This window comes from Trachurus japonicus, chromosome 19 (genome assembly GCF_045865225.1).
Source record: "Trachurus japonicus isolate A0001 chromosome 19, Traja_1.0".
In the NCBI taxonomy this organism is placed as follows: domain Eukaryota; kingdom Metazoa; phylum Chordata; class Actinopteri; order Carangiformes; family Carangidae; genus Trachurus; species Trachurus japonicus.
The window spans coordinates 20,638,311-20,659,151 of NC_140925.1; the positions used below are offsets into that span (position 1 = coordinate 20,638,311).

General features: G+C 42.2%; 1 protein-coding gene across 1 annotated transcript in view; it reads right to left on the reverse strand.

Annotated features, from left to right (window-relative positions):
• Positions 1 to 20,841, reverse strand: part of trrap (transformation/transcription domain-associated protein) — a 94,509-nt gene that overhangs the window by 52,815 nt on the left and 20,853 nt on the right. The window contains exons 31-39 of the mRNA XM_085761863.1: positions 19,628 to 19,696; positions 17,758 to 17,877; positions 17,338 to 17,457; positions 16,870 to 17,034; positions 16,500 to 16,681; positions 15,738 to 15,936; positions 9,656 to 9,784; positions 1,890 to 2,156; positions 1,248 to 1,454 (exon numbers count right to left, since the gene is read on the reverse strand). Of these exons, the coding sequence (XP_085617989.1) occupies positions 1,248 to 1,454; positions 1,890 to 2,156; positions 9,656 to 9,784; positions 15,738 to 15,936; positions 16,500 to 16,681; positions 16,870 to 17,034; positions 17,338 to 17,457; positions 17,758 to 17,877; positions 19,628 to 19,696 (1,458 nt within the window). The remainder of the gene's footprint in view (positions 1 to 1,247; positions 1,455 to 1,889; positions 2,157 to 9,655; positions 9,785 to 15,737; positions 15,937 to 16,499; positions 16,682 to 16,869; positions 17,035 to 17,337; positions 17,458 to 17,757; positions 17,878 to 19,627; positions 19,697 to 20,841) is intronic.

Sequence of the window (20,841 nt, forward strand, 5' to 3'; positions counted from 1 at the left end):
TTTAATTGCACATGAGTGGAGCACCACAAACTGTTTATCTCAAGGCTCTTAATTTCTAATATTCGACGAGTGCATTTCGATGAGCATCTATCATGGATTTAATTTGCCTTTAGGCTTTGTACTAAAGGCAAACAGAAATGCAGTTCTTATTTATATGCGTCAGTGTTTAATGTCAATGTCTCTTCTTCCTCATAAGGTGTATATGTATTAGGGTTGTGCCGATTGGCGATCCAATCGTCTATCGGCGATTGGAAGGACGATCGGCGATGTTTTGTTTTCTTGCCGATTTTACACACACACATACTCGCTACTTTTTTATTGATCTAATGCGCAATCTGTTTGTTTTGTTTTAATGAAGCCGCTTGGCTTGCTGCTTCCAACTATACTCTGTCAAATGACAGTGTTTCACCAATCAAATGCAGCCACTGGCGATGTCCAATCAGACGGAGCCAGGTAGTCATATGACCGCACACAACATCTCTGTGGTAAACAGGGTGGCCACTCCGCCTCAAATTTGAGGAAACACGTTTAGCTGGTGTTGTGGCTGTGACTAGGCTGCCGACGCCAGCTCTGTATGTCACAGCCCGACGAGGTGTTCACTAAGACGTCCGGTGAATTACGTCCGCCATGAATAGATTTTTTGGCTTTCGGCAACGCAATAGCGTTTCATTCATTGATCATAGCGCTCTTTCTCCGTTATTAGCCCTCACACACACACAGAGAGAGAGAGAAGCGCGCATGCATGACAGCATGACAGCAGGGCACGGTAAAAGCGATACTCATACGCCCCCCCCCCCCCCGTCGAACGAACACGTGGAATGGCTGCCGCTGCCGCCAACCCCCCCCCCGAGGGCGATTGGGACGATCTGAGAATGTCAAAATCGCCCAACACTAATATGTATTATCAAACTATGTTTAGGCTTATACTATAATAGTGGCATAAAATGACAGGAAAAGGCAATTCAATCGTTGATCTCAATTAATTGCGTGGCATTTAATCGTCACCTAGAATTTCATGATTGTGACAGCCATATGTATTACTATGCATAGTCTCTGTTGAGCGTTATGGCGAATCACGCAGACAAGTCGATCATGATTATTGTAAAACACAGGGACAGGAATCAGATTTGTTTTGACTCTTCCGTCTGCACCGCCCCTGCAGGGAATCGATACCTTCAATAATGATGGATTGACGGGAGGAAGTGAACTACTGACCGGTGCGCCATTGTTCGTTTCTAGCGGCTTACCCTGAAGTGTTGCACGATGAGATGCAGTATGTGGACCAGCTGCGGCACGGTGTGGCCCTCCTCCACGATGATTTTGCGAGTCCAGTGGGTCAACATCTGGTGGCCGTCCTCCATGCGGGCGGGCACAGCTGGTGTCAGGATGGCCATGGCCTGTCGGACGATGGCGCGTGCCTCCATGGTGTGCGCCTTCAGCAGGCTGTGGAATACCTATACAAAGCACACAAACCACAGTGTATAGTTTGGAGAGACACCTAGGTTCTTCTTTTCTTAACTCTCCTTTAACTATTATTTTCCTTTCTACACATTCATATTTCATTAGGTGTGGGATTTCAGGCAGTACAGACAAACACACACTCTTTTGCTTTCTCTTGCAAGCACATGAACACACCCTACCACATGCTCAGTTCCACTATAGCATCTCTCTCTACATAAACACTATTCCCTGTAACTGCCCCTATTTTAAGTATTGTGTATTCAGCTGTTATTTCAGTTCAGTTGAGCCATTGTCATCTGGATGATTTCCTTGTTTTGTCTGCATCCGCACATATATGTTTTACAAATTTGTTGGGTTGTGTTTTAAATCCACTACAAATTTTCATTATGCCTCTTCATATTCCTTTCTCTCGTGGCGTTCCTCCTCACCTGCAGGACAATCTTCTTGTGAATGGCGAACTTTGCGATGATGTGGGCCAGAAGTAAATGGCCACTGTATTTACAGGCGGGGTCCACGCAGGCTTTGGGCAGCAGGCACGGCCAGGCGAACGTCATGAGGCGGCGCAGCTTGCTGTTGCGCGATTTGTTGTTGTCATGAATGTGGTGGGGGGCATGCTCTACCAGCAGGGTGGAGAACTGCAGCAAGCAGATTCGAAGCGAGTCCAGCAGGTCGGCTTGCTTCTCTGGGTCCAGAACCTGAAGAGGGAGGGGACAAATGTGAAGTTAAAGACAGACATGAAAAAAAAAAATTCTAACAAAAGGTTTCTCAGCTGTTTTTTATAGTATTAGATGACCTTAATAACATACTAAAAGTTTACCAAAATTTGACCACTAGAAAGGTGTCATTTTCAAGATGGCGTCCAAGATGGATTATCCAGGATAGGAAGCCTGGGGAGACACCAGAGGTGAATCCGGTAAAAAATTTTAACTAACAGATATCACCATGAAACTTCCCAAGTTTATCACTTACATTAAAGGGGACCTATTATGCTCCTTTTTGCACAAACTATAATAGTTCCTGGGTGTCTTAAAGACATGTCTGTGACGTGCTTCGGTCAAAATACCCCAAAGATCAAACATCACAGCACTCTCAAAAACAGGGCTCTGCAAAACGGTCTGTTTCAGTGGCCCCTCCCTTTAAATGCAAATGAACCACTCCCTCAGCATTGCGTTACCATGACGATGTCTACTACTAGTACCTATCCACCTTATTCCTAGCCCCCATGATGCTTTGCGGGAATTATGGGCGCAGCTTCCAGTGCGAACCGGGAGTAGCGTTTGTTTACATGCTAACAGTACGCGCTAATCCACTTTCTGCGAGCGTTAGAGACATAAAACACCACCTTTTACAACTCAAACGAGACAATATCATAATACCGCTGCCTACTAATATTGTGAGGTGTGAGGACGACTTAAAAAAGTGGCCAAAGATAAAAAGATAACGTACAGTAGCATATTTAGCTACTTAACTTGTTGCTTCAGTTGTTGAGGCAACGAGCTATCTGCTAGCTCTGGAAAGTTGCCTCATAAGTTGGAATAATTTTATTTTAAAACACATTCCTCTTTTATAAAGAAATGCATATGTGTGTGTGGGGGGGGTCTCTCTCTCACTTACCTCTTTACTGTCTGCTCTCAGGGATTGTGTGTGTGTGGTGGTGGGGGAGTATTTTACTGTAGGTTCTCACCATGGATCTATTATAAGACCACACACAGACACATCCGAGTGTCCAACCAACAAAGTTGTAGTAAAAAAAAAATCCATTTAGTTTATTTTAATCATAAAGACCTATACTTTTGATACAGAGGGGTGTGTCAGTGTACACAACGTTTACACGGAATGAAACAGTAAACATAAAATTGCGTGTATCATTTAGGGATATAAAAACCCCTAAATGATACACGCAATTTTTTATACATATTTGTATACATATAGTCTTATAGATTCGGGGTCTAGATATGTATGTACCTGTGCAAATCAGCGGGTGACACCAAACAACGTCTGCCCAAGCAAGTCACAGCTTTTATTTCTCTCACACTCACACACACCAGTGTCCTGGAGAGATGCAGCCGCATCTGAGGGGACGATGGCGCGTGTGCGTGTGTGCGCATAGCGTGTGTTGCCCCTTCTCCACTACACAGTTACAGCTCAGCTCTACTCCACTTGGTTTAGGTTCTTTCAATCACAGTCATAGTTTGTCATATTGAAGCGGGTTCGTCAGCACCGCGGAGCTGATCGCTGTCTCTCTAATCAATGAGCATTTCCCACCGACTCTCTTTTTTCTCTCCTTTCGTCAGCTCCAAACTCACTCTTCTGCACCGCGATTACGAACCGCAGCGTGGTTTCAAACACAGCTGTTATTTAACTCATTTGTCAGAATAACAATAATCTCGAGGGGGGGCTGTTACATTCATTACAATGCATTTCTCCTCTGTGACGGGCGGCGCGCCCCCTCACTCCCGTCACAACACACACACACGCCCAGTGGCTGCCTCTCTCCCGGTTCAGCCCCGTCCACTTCTCGGTCTCCTGCCCAGATTACGTTGTACGAGCGGACCTGTTGGTCCGAGTGGCCACGGTCCAAGCGGACCTGTTGGTCTGACTCGTCCAACACAGTCCAGTCCTCCACCCGCAGCCCCCAGAAGCTGCAGACGGGTCAACCAAACAGCACTACTCCCTCTCTTCACTCGAGCTGATTTTTTAATTACGAGCGCTCACCACCATGGATCAATAACCGATCTATTATCACCACATGAATTGCCTCATCTACCGAATTAACTAAGAAAACAGAAAACAATGTGAAAACTTTCAAATAAACCGCTAACAGTAATGAAGACCGCTAGCAACCACTGCTGTTAGCCAATGGCTCACTGCTACTTCCGGTGCTGACCGGAAGTTCCACCCATAACCGTTTCTACAGTAACGACTGTCACTACCCGATTTGCGACGCTACCCGATCTGTGACAAAACTGGTCTGCGCATGCGCAGACCGGCCGCCATCTTGGACAGCTGCCTACGGCAACTCCACTTGGACAAACTTCATTTGGGCACTGCCCGATTTGCGTACATGCTTAAAGTTCTGTGAAATTAAAATACGGTACTGTGAAAATGATTAAAAAATAAAATAAAATAAAAACCGCGGAGGTCCGTCATAAGACAGCCGCGGCAGACTCGTTTATTCAGTGAGTGTTGTGGTAGTTGTGATTGTTTGTGGTTGTCATGGTGATGAGGCCGGCGAGAAAAGAGGACAGTAAACATTAAAAGTCCGCCTGTGTTCCTGTTTTCTGAGCATCAAGATCCAGACCACCACAACCAACCCTCAATTTACATTACTAATAAAGTATTTAAAAAAATAAATAAAAAGATAAACCGTCTCTGGCGACGCACATAGGGCAGTGGTCCTAAGTCAATTCAACTAAGTTTGTCCAAGTGGAGTTGCCGTACGTGGCTGTCACAGATCGGGTAGCGTCGCAGATCGGGTAGCGACACCGACCCCAGGAATAAGGTGGATACTGATTTGGCCGGAATGTAGTATGCAAACAAAAGCTAAATCTGCAGTAGGCAAATTGCCAGATCTCCAGTATGCATCTGACCAGTCTACATTGTGTAATGAAATGTGCCCATGACCTAGTCTCACCCTAACCAAAGATGGTATGGAGTAGTCTTTGCCATGTAGGCTACTGTAACCATGTAACATGTAATATAAAAATGCAAAAATAAATATATAAAATAAATTAAAAATATATGCAGAATGGTCAGTTCATTGTTAAACAGTTATTTATTGATGTAAATGTGGTGATTTGTGCACATAGACTACAGCAGCACTGCTCCTCTCCTCCTCCTTCTCACAGCTTCACTTTTCATTCAAACTAATTCAACTGCCACAAGATTTCATCAATGAGACCAACATTCTGCTAAATAGACTAACCACGCGGCGGTAAACGTCTAAAAAACCTGCGGGTATGTTTATTAGCGATGGTTTTCTCTACCGCGATGAGCACGGACGCCTGCCCGGCCAAGGAGGCCTGCAGACGGGCTCTGCCTGTGTGAGGAGCCGCTGCAGCTCCAGAGCTCCGGTGCTCCGGCGGTCCAGCGTTACGTCGGTCCGGCGAACAACGTCGCCCCGGCGGTACGTCGCTCCTCACACAGGTACAGCTTCACTTACATGAAACGTCGGCGTAAACTTCTAAATAAAACTTAAAGTGACGCTACAGCGCTACAACATGCAGGGAAGAAGCAGGAAGTAGTCCGCTCCGCTCTCCGCTGTGACACCAGCCACAACAGAGCAGCATGGGAGGAGGCGGGGCCGGCTGGAGCAGAGACCTCGGCATGACCATGTAGGGGAGTCCGGCACGCCATGACGTAGACGCGAGCTCATGTAAAAAAAAACTCAGCGCAACCGAGTGTAACAGGTGTGCAGAGAAATCCCAATTATCTAGCAGGGTTTACCTCCAAATGCATTAACCTCATGATATGACACTTCCACGGCCTCTAGAACCATTATCCAACATTTTAAACATATATAAAAGTCTGAAAAGCTGGAAAAGCATAATAGGTCCCCTTTAAGACAAATATTTTTTGTATTACAAGTTTTGTCAAATTGTATGTTTAAATATGTAAATGAGGCAATATCTCATTAAATATGCTCTAATTTGCATACATTTCCAGAACCGAAAACTGAGCAATGGATAAAGCTACTTTCAAAATGATTGTTTTATTTTGTTGACATACTAGAGTCAGAGGTTTTTACAGAGGGGATTTTGGATATCTCTTTTTATCACTCTGTAAATGAGAAAATACTGTCACCAGCCCTAAAAATTCAAATATCGCCATGTTTTTAGGAGTAAAATGTTGTATAAATCAGGCTATGAATGATATATCAACAAACCCCTCTATAAAAACCTTCAGAATATAGAAAGGGATCAAACTGGAAGGTTTGGTGTCTGTAAGTGCTGCTGAAGTGGAGATTTTGGGCTCAGAGTCTGAGGAAAAACTCATTTTGAGAAAACATGTACATGTAAAATTCCATGTAAATTGTACTTTTATGATTGGTTGCGGATACGGAGGAATTTTGGAGCCAACATAATTGTTCAGGAGAGAGAGCTTTACAATGATACCTGACATGACATGGGTCAGACAACAGGTACAGCACAGTATGTCACAATAGCATGTTCACTTGTGGTGAATTTAGGAGAAATCTACAGACAAAAGAGACAAAATGAGGTAAAATAACCACCTTAATGTGGATTTTCTATCATTTCTTTTGACTTTTCTGAAAAAAGACATGTTAAGAAAGAAAAATAGCCCAAAATCTCAAAATTATCAGTGCATGCAAAATGTTACAAGAAAATACTAATACCACTACAGTGCACAATTTCCATCATAGAATTAATGTCTTTTTTTTTTTTTAGAAAGCATCTAACTAGGCCCTATTTCTACCTTACGTGTCAACCACCCATTCCAATAAGAATAAATTCATTAGAACTGTGTGGTACTTTAAGTAAGTATGTAATCTTGTCAGCACAATTTAGACAAGTCCAATGGATTCACAGACCCAGAAAACATGGGGTTAGACACCAATATTACTTGGCTAGGTCAAATAATGAAAGAGTTAGGATAAAGGCAAAAACTAGTGGCGAAAACCCTGTTTTTTCATGCACTGATAATTTTGAGATTTTGGGCTATTTTTCTTTCTTAACATGTCTTTTTTCAGAAAAGTCAAAAGAAATGGTAGAAAATCCACATTAAGGTGGTTATTTTACTTCATTTTGTCTCTTTTGTCTGTAGATTTCTCCTAAATTCACCACAAGTGAACATGCTATTGTGACATACTGTGTCGTGCCTGTTGTCTGACCCATGTCATGTCAGGTATCATTGTAAAGCTCTCTCTCTCCTGAACAATTATGTTGGCTCCAAAATTCCTCCGTATCCGCAACCAATCATAAAAGTACAATTTACATGGAATTTTACATACATGTTTTCTCTGAGCCCAAAATCTCCACTTCAGCAGCACTTAGGCTACAGACACCAAACCTTCCAGTTTGATCCCTTTCTATATTCTGAAGGTTTTTACAGAGGGGTTTGTTGATATATCATTCATAGCCTGATTTATACAACATTTTACTCCTAAAAACATAGCGATATTTGAATTTTTAGGGCTGGTGACAGTATTTTCACCATTCATTTTTACAGAGTGATAAAAAGAGATATCCAAAATCCCCTCTGTAAAAACTTCTGACTCTAGTATGTCAACTAAATAAAACAAGAATTTTGAAAGTAGCTTTATCCATTGTTCAGATTTCGGTTCTGGAAATGTATGCAAATTAGCGCATATTTAATGAGATATTGCCTCATTTACATATTTAAACATACAATTTGACAAAACTTGTAATACAAAAAATATTTGTCTTAATGTAAGTGATAAACTTGGGAAGTTTCATGGTGATATCTGTTAGTTAAATTTTTTTACCGGATTCACCTCTGGTGTCTCCCCAGGCTTCCTATCCATCTTGGACGCCATCTTGAAAATTACACCTTTCTAGTGGTCAAATTTTGGTAAACTTTTAGTATGTTATTAAGGTCATCTAATACTATAAAAAACAGCTGAGAAACCTTTTGTTAGAATTTTTTCATATATGCACCCGCCTATAGCGCTCTTTCTCTGTTCACTCACTCTCACACACACAGAGAGAGAGATAGAGAGAGAGAGAGAAGCGCGCATGCATGCTAGTGGTGGTAAAAACGAAACTTATCATCCAGCAGTGTTTGCATTAATTAACGTGTCTGTGGCGGCCCCTCTCTCTCTAGCACGCTGGTGCACACACACACAAACACAGGCACATGGACAGGTCGCGCTGTAACGGCTCAAATTACAATGTGGCGACTTCACGCAGCGGCGTCACCGCGGCCGCCGCTCTGGACTGCACAGTAGCTACAATTCACAACCCAATCAGGTGCTCTCGCGCTTGTGGGTGTTTTCATTTCTTCTTCTACTTTTTTTCTCTTCTCAATTCAAGGCTCTCGTACTCTATACCTCCAAATCCCGATCACTTGCCACTTGACCCCCCCCCCCTCAAAAATATTTTCTCATCGGATCTGCACGATTCACGTAGGTCATCTATTTTGGTTTCAAAACGGCGAATTTCGCCGAAAGGTGAGTGATTTTCATGCCTGTAAAGAGCGGTAGGTGGAGGTACAGTTTTTGTTGCCAACAGCAAAGAGTGGCTGGTTTTTGAATGGGTTGCTGATTAATTAATAAGTGGTGAGATGTTCTATGTATAAAACATATGTACTTTATTGTGTGTATAGAACAAAAAGGGCAGAGAACTGTTGTAATTCTTGAGAGTTACCGACAGAGGTCAACACAAGTCTTAGATTACTTGATGCACCTCATCTACATGGATATGAAATAAAACCACATTCTATTGGATATGCTGTGTCCTGAATTACCCAAGTATATTGCACTTCTGAGCAATGTTTACTTTCCAAAATTACATTTGAATGACACTGAAGCACAAGAGCAATCTCCTTTCTTTTACATATAGAGAACCCCTTTCAAAAAAAAAAAAAAAAGGAAAAAGGTCCTCATTCAAAAATACCCATCAACATCTGAATTCCCTGGAGAGGAGTTAAAGAGGAGAGCAGACAGAAAGAGGGAAGTGAGTGAGGAAATTAGTTTTAACCAGACCGTAGAGGAGCCATTAGCAGCCATTACGACTGGTGTTAGTGATGAGATCTGCCACAGCGCAAACAAACACGCTGACCTTTAGCATGGTCACAGCATGACATTTACACCAGGAATTATAGTGCGGCCTTATGAATGAAACGTGATGGAAGAGAGGGACTGCTGGGATGGTGGGAGGGAGAGAGAAAACAAAGATTGATGGAAGAGATGAAAATGAAGAGGAGAAAGATGGGAAACCGGCAATTATGTGATCGAGTAGAGAAGAATCAGACTAAGTAGGATGTAGTAGCTACTAGCAACGGACTGAGTGTATGGAGATGTGTTGGGCTGATAAGACATTGTGAGAGGAAATGCAGCAACTGATGAAATCAGAAAAGATGATGGAGAGCCACAGTTGTCGAATAATGAACAGAGAAAGCAGAGGGACAAAGTGAGAGAGGGGGCTTAATGTAAAGAAAGACTTTGAGATGAGAAGAGAAAAAAATGACTGCAGACATTCGTGTGCCTGTATACCTTAGTGATGAAGACACTGGTAATGCTTTCTGGATTGTCTCCTTCAGGGTTGGGTGGTCCAAGCAGCTGCTCGCCTTCCCCCTTCTCAAAGCTGTGCAGGAAGGCTGGATTCAATATGTGTTGCAGCACCTATAAAAATGGGGGTAAAAAAAAAAACAATGATAAGAAACCCAAAAACATTTTTGCAGTCAATTAGGGGAATGTGCAACCTTCACTCTCTCAGGTTTTAAAAGCCTAGAATGGATGATTTCACTCAGAGCACACCATCAAGAAAGGAGAAACTAATCAGTGAAATCACCTGGTGTGGTCTCTCCAAAGCTGCTTAAAAAGGAAAAAACCTGCACAGCTCTTCATGGTACATAATTGAGTGATGAAACAGTAATCTACTCCAGATCTATTCTAAAATCAGAAGGACACAGGCCTTTTGCAGATTGATAATAATCGAGGGGGAAACATTTTTGATTCATCAGCAACTGAAAAAAGGAACTTAGGCCCCGTCCACACGAATCAGTTTTTTTCGAATCCGGATAAATACTTTATCGGATTGGCCTCGCGTCCAGACGAATACGGCGTTTTCAGGGGGTGAAAACCATATTTTTTGAAAACGGGTCCCAGAGTGGGAAAATTTGAAAACGCCACCCCAGCATTTTCGTCTGGACGGCCAATACGGATTTTTTCTGAAACGATGATGTCATGCCCCCCGCCGCTCTACCTGTAACCTGAGACACACACACACACACACACCGCTGCAGCAGCTGCACAGTCTATGGACGTAACAACAACAACGGCCGACTAACGTCGCGTCGCTCAGACGCTGCAGCTGAATCGCGCCTGTTTAATCATCACTGATCGTCATATTTACACTGACACGACTCGACTCCCTGTCAACATTTAATCCATGTTTGAGTTTGAATACAGCGGGGAACTTCTTCTATTGAATTACAGCGGGGACTTCCCGTCTTCTTCTCTGTCTTAAGTGTTTATGTGTGGCAGCGCTGCAGCGCCACACACGCCTGCAGTATGTAGGTACTACAGCGTTTTGGGTCGTTTTCAGGTGATCCGTGTGGACGCAGATATTTCTGAAAACTATGCCGTGTTTACGGAGATTTTTTTCAAAACGATTAAGAAAAAGATCGGATTCGGTGAAGCCGCGTATTCGTCTGGACGGGGCAGCGGCTAACGCATAGACAGTTTTGAGGTAGAGTGATGTCAAATATGACCTAAAACGATGGTAATGAAAGAGGCATGTTGTTTAAAGAATGACAGAAGAATACAATTTAAACTAGAGATAAAGTTTGAGAAGGATTACTATGGGCAGAAATATGTGCCACCAGAAACTGAATTTGAATCATTCATATTTGAATTTGAATTGCTGAACTTGAATAATCGAATTGAAAATTTGAATTTGAATCACATAATTTGAAATTGTACTGTTTAATTTGAATCATTGCATTGAAAAACTGTATCTGAATAGTATAATTTGAAATTGAAAGCCAATGAAATTTGATCCTCACTGAAAATACAACTCTCTCACAATTCAAATTCAGTTTTCAAAATTCAGATTAAAAATTTCAAAATTCAAATTCAAATTCAAATTCAAATTTATTGTGACAGACATCCGGGTACTTGAAGGATGAAGGAAGAGCAATCGAGCTCAGATACACAGGACTCCTCGCCTGTGTATCTGATTCATGGATCTATCTGAGCTCGTAGAGAGTGTAGCTGTTCAACTCTGGTGCCTCCACAGAAATCAGAGTCACGCTCCTCATACAGGAGCTGCTCCTGTCTTTGCTGCTGCAGCGGCGGCGACAATTCTCAGTCTGAACGTGGCTGAAAAAAGAAAAAAGGAAGCCGTCTTCGCCGTGACCGGCAACTCCGTTGTGACGGCGACATGTTTTGATATCAGCGTTAGCTGCTAACTAGCTGCTAATCTGATCCAGCTCCACTGGACTTTCAAAGTAAAGTTGACGCCAGCTGTAAATGAGTTAAATCGTTAAACAGCGGCGCGTTTATAGCCGATTTTAACCTGGTTGCGACCAGGTTACGAGCTAAGCATAAGTTACATGGTGATCTAGCCGGGTTAAAAGAGCCACCTTTGTAGTACAGGAGAGCCCGGCTTTAGACTCAACATACCTCGCTAACACACAAAACTTGCTTCGTACACCCATGGATAATATAATACATCCATGAGTAAACCCCTCAGGTCTGCTAAGGTCTGTTAATCGATGTAAACGCAGTTAACGCTAAGTAGCCGCTCGGCTACAGGCAGCGTTAGCCGCTGCTAGCCTGGCTAATTAGCAGCTGTCGAAACATGTCGCCGTCACAACGGAGTTGCCGGTCACGGCGAAGACGGCTTCCTTTTTTCTTTTTTCAGCCGAGTTGTATTTTCAGTGAGGATCAAATTTCATTGACTTTCAATTTCAAATTATACTATTCAGATACAGTTTTTCAATGCAATGATTCAAATTAAACAATACAATTTCAAATTGAATCATTCATATTTGAATTTGAATTGCTGAACTTGAATAATCAAATTGAAAATTTGAATTTGAATCAAATTCAAATTTTCAATTCGATTATTCAAGTTCAGCAATTCAAATTCAAATATGAATGACTCAAATTCAGTTTCTGGTGGCACATATTTCTGCCCATAGATTACATGCTTTTTTGTCTACATGCTTTGAAAGAAACAAAACTAAACTCTGCTGAGGCAAAGCTTAGAAGGCTGTTTACCAGCCCAACCCCCCTTGAAAACCTGTGGGGATGGTTACCAAATGAAGACAAAGGCTTGATTAGCTAGTAAAATGCCGAATAACCCCACCCCAGTACAACTAACGACTGCATTTATTAAAGAAGCTGCTATCTGTTAATGAACCCTCATATTCAATCCATCATTTGGGGGGGAACAGGGCATCGCTCAGTGGAGAACGAGCTGTGCCAGCATATGTTTCCGACTCCCCCATTAGCGCATTATTCACACGCACTCTGCACAACGACGTACATGCATGGTCGATAGATTCACACGTGCACACAGAAAAATGCTCAGACACTCCTAAATGAAGACACAAAGAAAATGCATTGAGCCCCAAGTCTGTTCTCCAGTCTCATCTGTTCCTTTATGCCAATTATAGGATGGGATCCTGCAGGCTGTGTGTGTTGGTGCATGTGTGCACACATAATACCTCTGGGCAAGTCGCCTAAATCTCGTTCTGCAGGTGTCTTAATTATCGTAAATCCCATTTCCATACCCTTAAACAAATAACAAGAGCCTGCTGTGTGTGCCTGTGTGTGTGTGCTTTTTACTGCGGTAATGCTAGGATTCCTCACCCACCACAATAGAGACGAGATGGTGGCAAAGGGGACCCAGAATAATGAAATGCCCCTACACACACTAGGTATGTGCAAATAATATATGGCTTTTATTGTGAAGAAGCCACAGGTAGTCTTGAATAATAATAATAATAGTGTGCCAGAACTACAAGCACCTTTAAAAACTATTTGGCAGTGGAACATTTCTCTCAAAGTGAAGGGCGTCTTTATTGTAAGTGTGTGGTCTCAAACCTCACATAATGCCTCAATCATGTGTAGTCATTCAGCTGCTTTTGTCATTTGTTGACTGCTTCTTAAACAAGCTAATTAAGAGGCTTAATACAGTTGCACTCAGGTGTTAATCTGGTTTACAATCAGAAGTTATATTATATATATATATATAACAGGTCTTGGTGTTAATCATCTATGTCGTTGTTTAATGTGTTATTTGTAAATGTGCAAAACAAACAATTTCAACTAGAATGAAAAACTTGGAACAGAATAGGTTCCACTCAGCTTGACTTCAATCAGCACTGAGGAGATGTTACCAACTCAGCATGTAGACACTAGACACATTCGGATGTTGTAGAAAACTTTGCTACACTGTACATCTTGTTGTGAACAAAAAAAGAAAGGGGGGGGGGGGGGGGGGGCAGCAGAATGTGAAACAGACGTGCTGTGCTTCATAAATTTCATATACTTGTTTGTTTGCTTGTCTGCTCAAAATCTATTGCATGAATAGTCAACGGTTTTGAACGGGGAAAAAAGGAGCACAAAAGCAGTTTTCTGTGAGAATGGTTTGGAAAGAACAAAAGATGCAATACAGGAGCAGCGTGAGGTCAGTCTGTGGTATCATAGATGATTCATTGCTGCTGTCATACACTGTCTCTCTTCTCCCTCTTACACACTCCTCTGTGCCTCGCTAGAAGTGAAATATTCTCCCAGACCCCCCTGATGCTACACAAGAACATGAGCCTCTATGCAACTCCCAGGGAAACTGAGAATTGTGCGCACAACACAGACACCTTTCCCGGTAATATAAGGCCGCTGGAAAAACTCTAAAGGCAATTATTTAAATGTTAGTGGACGTAACACCCACACTCATTTTCTTCCTCATGACTCATACACCAATCAACACAGACGACTTGCACAGAAACACATCTTTTCTCTGTATGTCTGTCTCTCTGTCTCACACAAACACACAACTAGCATCTGCTGTACACCAGAGGAGAACAATTAAGTGAATAAAACAATATTCTATTGTTTTTTGTTTTGTTTTGTTTTTAACTCTGCACTGCTAGAAATCTCATCCTGGAAGAAAATACAGCACAATGTGTTGGCTGGACACTGCCTGCTTTCATTCAGACTTTTTCCACTCCATATGCTACTAGAGGAACAAAAGCTGAAAATGAGCAAAAAAAAGAGCAGAGTGAAGTGAGCAGCATCAAAAACACAAGTGTGTGTCCTTGCATTAGGGTACATTTGCCTGCTTCTTGTATTTGTGTGTGTGTGTGTGTGTGTGTGTGTGTGTGTGTGTGTGTGTGTGTGTGTGTGTGTGTGTGTGTGTGTGTGTGTGTGGGTGTGTGTGTGTGTGGCTTTGTGCAACTGAGTGCCAGGGCAGGCCTTCCCCCCACTGACCCGTTTGTACTTAACAGCAGTGCTGTTGCTCCTCTGTGCCAGGTTGTGTGTGCTGTTACAGCCCATGCAAAAATATGTGTGTGCGCATCTGTCTGTGCAAGTGAGCTTAATTAAAAAGCAGCCCGAACGATTGTAACCACAGCAGGTCAGGTAGGGAGGACAGAGGCATTCATCTGTGAGCCTCTGAGGGTCTAAAACCAGACTGAATGACCTTCCTGACTCGATCAAAGAACTTCTGCTACAAAACACGCCAACCATAAAAGTCACACAGATCAGGTCCCTAAACGGCTGCATTTCCCATTTGATGCTCAAAAAATCCAGCAACATGATATATGATGCATCTTTCAGCCAAGCACTGGGAAAATATGGTCCATATTTTTTATCAATTTACTAGCAAAAATCCAAAACAACTTAATATGTATTTTTTTCCTCTTTACCAGGTTTTCTAAGCAGGCAAAGCTTAATTTATGCAGCACATTTCATTCTAGGTGGAAGTACAGTGTGCTGTGGAAAGCATCAACTATCACCACATAAATGTTATATATGAATTAAAACCCATTAAGAAAATATATTAATGAAGACCTACAACTAATCAGTAAAAAATAATGAGAAATGCAAATTAAAATTTAAACAGTAGAAATAAAAACATAAAATAATAATGAGACAAACAAGATAAGACATGTAACCAATAAAAGCAATGGAAAAAAATAAAACAGCAATTAAAACCAGGAACCCACAACTCAAAGGCACAAAACTGAAAAGAAAACTTCAAGCTCTATAATTCCTTCTTTTAAACTTCAGTACTTCAAGAAAAAAGAGATATAACAAACTATTTTACGCATTGTTCAAAACAAACACTCAAACTTATCCATTAGTGCAATCTGATCCTCTGCTTACTTTCTTTTCATGCTTTTCAGATGGCCGATTCAAGTGTGTTAACAACTGTTGTGGTCACATTATATCCATAAAGCCAAGCCAAGCCACAAGTGCTGGTAATATTTTCCTGAGTGGTAAGTCGGTAAGTCTACCTCCAACCACGATTTGAATGTTCCTTCTCAAAGATGATTAGCAAAATTGTAAAAAAAAAAAAAAAAAGACATCAGGCATGTAGCCTATTAAATGCCAATATGCATACCTTCGCTTTGAGCTCGTCATTGAAGTGTGGATCGTTGAATTCGACAAAGCGGAAGAACAGGGCCCGTTTCTGTGCGATTGAGTAGTTCCTGGGAATCTCCTCCTCCATGTATTCCTTCAGGAAGGTCATGTTGCATAAGAAACGACCCGTGAAGGCCCGAAGGAGCTGGAACAGCAGCTCGATCTCCGAGTAGTTTCGCCTTCAGAGCAGAGACAAGAGTCAAATTCAGTTCAGTGTACAGGTGTGTAAATGTCTACAACTGTGGCACTGCATGATGTAATTTTCAAATAATCTTTGATAACAACGTGATTCTGGTAATTAGCATTAAAAGGAAGAGTGACTGAACTCATACTCTCTAAAAGTACTCTGAAGTGGTAGGAGGTTAATTGCAGGGTCTAAAACAAACATCTGTTGAGTGTCTAGCTAAGTGGGTTAGTTCATTCTCAGTAGACAGAGAGGTGGGGGAGGAGGTCATTCAGGATTGGAATTCTGTTAATTAGTAAAAGTTGGGAAATTTAATAACTTTTAAAATCATTACAATTATTAACTTTTAGTCCATATACAGGCTAATAACTCAAATATGTGACTAACATGGTTATTTTAGGTTTTAACACTCTACATATATCAATATATTTCAGACTGAAGTCCTTCTGTTACTCTTGAGGGACTGTTGATGGTGTCATCATTTCATACAAGAACCTTACAACACAGTTTCCTCTTGAACTTTTCACTTTCCATCACAATTTAAATAGCCCTACTTACTTGCAGTAGCTTAAGAGGCAGTAGGCCAGCAGCTTGGGCTCCTTCCAGTTGGTGGCAGCCATGTTGTCTTTGCGGTGTCTCTCCTGGAAGGCCTCACTGACCCAGACTCGTCTGAGTTGGCTGACCAGAGAGTGCTGCCCCGCCAGCCAGCCCTCATCATTCTTCACTATGATGCTGATGATCTGAGCAAATAGGAAGAAGGAGTATGGTTAGAAGTTAAGTGGTGGAAATCACGGAGAGTCATGTAGTAATTATAGGATTCAATACCACGGCTAGGTTAGTTTTACACATGTACATATCTCACCTGTCAAGACATGGCTATGCATACAGTAGGTTCACTTTAGTGTAATTGTATTGAAAATGTGCATACTTTGATGGCTTGAAACTGCAGGTCCAGTCGGGCCGTGGTGGTGGAGGGAGACCCAGGTCGGACAGTTGCTGCAGTGCCCGCAGGAACCAGCAGAGGGACGAAGCGGTTGGGATTAGAGGCCAACACATCTCTTAATGGTTTGGCGTCTTTGTGTTTCAGAAAACTCTGGATATGAAAAAATAGACTTGGTGTAAGTATAACGCAAAATCACACATTAAGAGAAAGATGGTCCGTGAACCGTTGCAACAAATGGTAGCAAGACACATGATACAGAAAATTAAGAATTTTTACTGGGAGGGATCCATCTCAATTTGGTTTTAAAAGGACCACTGAGCCTTGCAACGCCCAATATATCCCTGATTAAAGTCCATTACTGAGGCAGCAAAAAAAAGCAAAATGCTGTTCTAATGGCTAATGTGTCGATGAAAAGACTGAAGGGACTGCTACTTAGAGCTGCTAGTCTCTGACCATGAACATGCGGCTCCACTGGGGGTCGTTGAGTGTAGCCTCCATCATGAACAGCTCCACAGTCTGAGATGGGTGACGTGTCAGGAACTTGATCAAAGGCTCCCTGAATGGACTGCCGGCCTGACGCAGGGAAGGAAGAGTGAGGGAGAAGAAGAGAAATAGCAAAGGAAACAGACAGACCAGGGAAAATTGAGGTGATTATATGAATGCAAATGTATATTCTATCAAGGTCTTCTGAAGAAATGTACCAAGAAACAGAGTTTACAGATGTTCACATCCATTTAAGCATAGATATTTATCATCAAGCTTTTCCTTAAATTTAGGGAGAGCTGTAAGAGCTCCCTACTTTTTCATTGTACATTGTTACTTGTAATAAAAAAGGGTTGGAAAAGCTTTCAAAGAATGGAGAAGATGTCCTACCTCTATGAGCATGGCCCTCTCCGTCTTCATGACTACCTCCAGCAGAGGTTTGACCAGGGTCTGAGGTGCAGCTGGGATCAGGTGGAAAAGGTTAATGATGGCAGAACAGATCTTCATCTCCTACAGAAAGAGTCAGAGAGAGAGAGAACAGAGAGAAGAAGGGAGAGGATGAAGTTTCTGGAGAGACATTGGGACCCGAAACAGACAAAATTTCTGACAGACAGTCTTGATGGACAGCCACTGTGGAAAGACAAAGATGAATCTTAGTCAAAAGACGACTACCATCATCAGGTAACATGACTCCCACCAGGAAAGGTGCGGAGCATCCTGCTCAGATGACTTCTTGCATCAAACGCACAAGGTACAAACAAATAAAAGACAGCATGTACAATAATCTTCATTAACCTAGTATTAGCAAAAAGAGCAGAATTAGACGATTTAATTATTATAAATGTGGGGTTAGAACAAGGCTGAGATGACAGTTGTTTCTGAAGACAATCACAGACACATGGACACAAAAGGACAGGGCAACTTCACCAGCACCACTACTACAACATTGGTTCATAATCACCACCACAACATTGGTTTAACTATGTTTCAATCACTGACAGAAAGTCACCAACAGGGGGCGCAACACCGGGTCAACATCTCACCTCAACGCCCTCCAACGCAGGCTGTACCGGAACGGAAACAATGATCAGAGTCAGCAGAACAGTTTGTGTGTATTTTTGAGTGGTTGTGTGTGTTTGTCTGTCTTTGTTCCATATGGGGGGTGAGGAGATAAGACAGGTTGATAGTGAAATGAATGGGACAGCAGCAACCTTTACGGGTGACCTAGGGAACAAGTGCTGTCAGAACTGGGTGAATAACTGCGGCGGGGGGCCACGGTAGAGTGTCCGTGGAGAATCCAACACAGAATCCATGACATTTGCAAGAAAACACTCCAACAGATATCAGGTCATGAATACAGAAACTGACATTTGTTTTTGGTCAAACCATTTCGGTGAAGTAATCATAGTTTTTTTCTTTATATACTCCTCCTCACACCTCCTTACTCCACTCCATATTCTCCTTCCCTCTGTCAAAACCCTCTTTAATGCCTACATGTCTTCAGGACGTCATTCTCGGCCCAGCTTCATCCGTCTTTCTCCAATTTTTTGTCTTTATCATGCTTGGCTAATTGACCTCCTGACCCTTGCTTTATTGTCAGTGCCAGCTTTGCTGTCAACAGGCACAAAGACCACGAGCTGGAGGGAGGGAGAGACAAAGGACCAATTTGCATCTAATTAAACAGACCATTTTCAGATGGGGCAGGATGAACTTGCATAAAAGAGAAGGCAGGAAAAAAAGGAGGTTGCTTGATTTCTATGAGGGGGGTGGGGCGGCCGCAAACCACCTCTTTCTCTCTGACCTTTCCTTCGCCTTTACAAGGTTATCTGTCGGGGAGGATAATGAGGAGACGCAGAGCTGGGCCCACCACCGCCTGCCTGGCGCCTAATTAATCATTGATTGTAATATGGCCACTCACAACTCATCTGGGAGGAGGCCACATTGAGGAGGTGTTGACTACATGCGACTATGGCTTTTATGTGTATAAGGGGCTGTTTCTCTACTCCCCTCTGTGACAGCTGTTTGGTTTAGGCAGGATAGATCAACTGAATTAAAAAAGGTTCCAGTAGACAGCTGTATTGACCCGTTCTTACAGGAGGCCAAAGCTGCTTCTGTAATATTGCATTACAGCAGGAGTTAAGCTCATGTAGGGGAAAGAAAGAAGACATAATAACAGTTTTATTAGCAATGAAAGCGCCACATTTGTATTACATTTCTCAGCGGCGTGAGATGTGGGGCGGTCTGAACTGTGTGTACTTACGCTGCCATCACTGCGCTGGCCTCCTTTGTGTGTTATTACAACCACCTCCATCCACTTCCTCAGATGTTGCTGAGAAAGACAGAGACAACAAGATGAGATGTGATTGTGTAATGTGTGTGTATCTGTCTACCTCAATAGGTAGAGCATGACACCAAACAAGAACTGAATATTTACTCAAGAGATTCAAGTAATAAATAACACATGTTCACCTAATAAACAAAACATCTGCTGCAAAGGCTCCTTTAATTATGTAATTATTATAGAGTCACAAGTGCACAGACAACAGTCAAGAGCATCACTGTGTAATAAACATGCGAGCTCTGCTGGCTTTGTTACCCCAGAACTATGAATCTACCACACAACTGCCAAAAAGGATTGTGTCAGCTTGGGTCATACACATTTAAAGCAGAAGTAAGTGGTCCGGTCGTTTTCGCTAATGCTGCGTTCCAGGCAGGCTTTTGAAATTGTAAATTACAGCTTCAAGTTACAACTTACGACTTTGTAGCGTTCCAGGCAACCCACTCGTGTTTTTCCAACCTGTTTTACCGGTGAAAGTCACTATAACGGCCACTCGTAACTTCCGACCGGTGAACTCGTACCAGATCGAACTGGTACGACTTCACGGTCGGAAAAATACGAGTTTCCTTGAACGCACCATAACAGTCCTCGTCCCTACGTCGCCACATTCACGGCGTTCCTTGGCTGCACACACAGCCCTGCATGCCGTTCTCTCTCCTCATTGGATAAAAACTGTAGGATACGATAAATGTTTTCTCCTCGGCTCAGAGCAGAGCAGAGTGACTGACAGACCCGTGTTTCAGTCCAAACACTCTATGTAAGTGATTGCTGTCGGAAGATATAACTATTTAAGACTTATATTAACACAAATATATCACTTACTTCTGCTTCAAATACTTTTTTTACCACTCTTTACTGTGGCTGTAAATAATATGAATATATTTTTATAATGTTAACTACTATTTACTAATTTTGAAGACAAATAGCAAACCTAATTCTGCTCTGCTGACTCTAATTTTTACAATTTTCAAGATACACATATTCTTAGTAACTTACACAATCTAAAGTTCAAAACGTGTAATTAAAAATTGTTAAAAATGTTAGTTGTCATATTTGCCACACTGATGGCCTGAGAAAATTAATTCTATGCTGTGAAGTGTTTTGAATAAATAGACAGTAAATAAATATTATGGGAT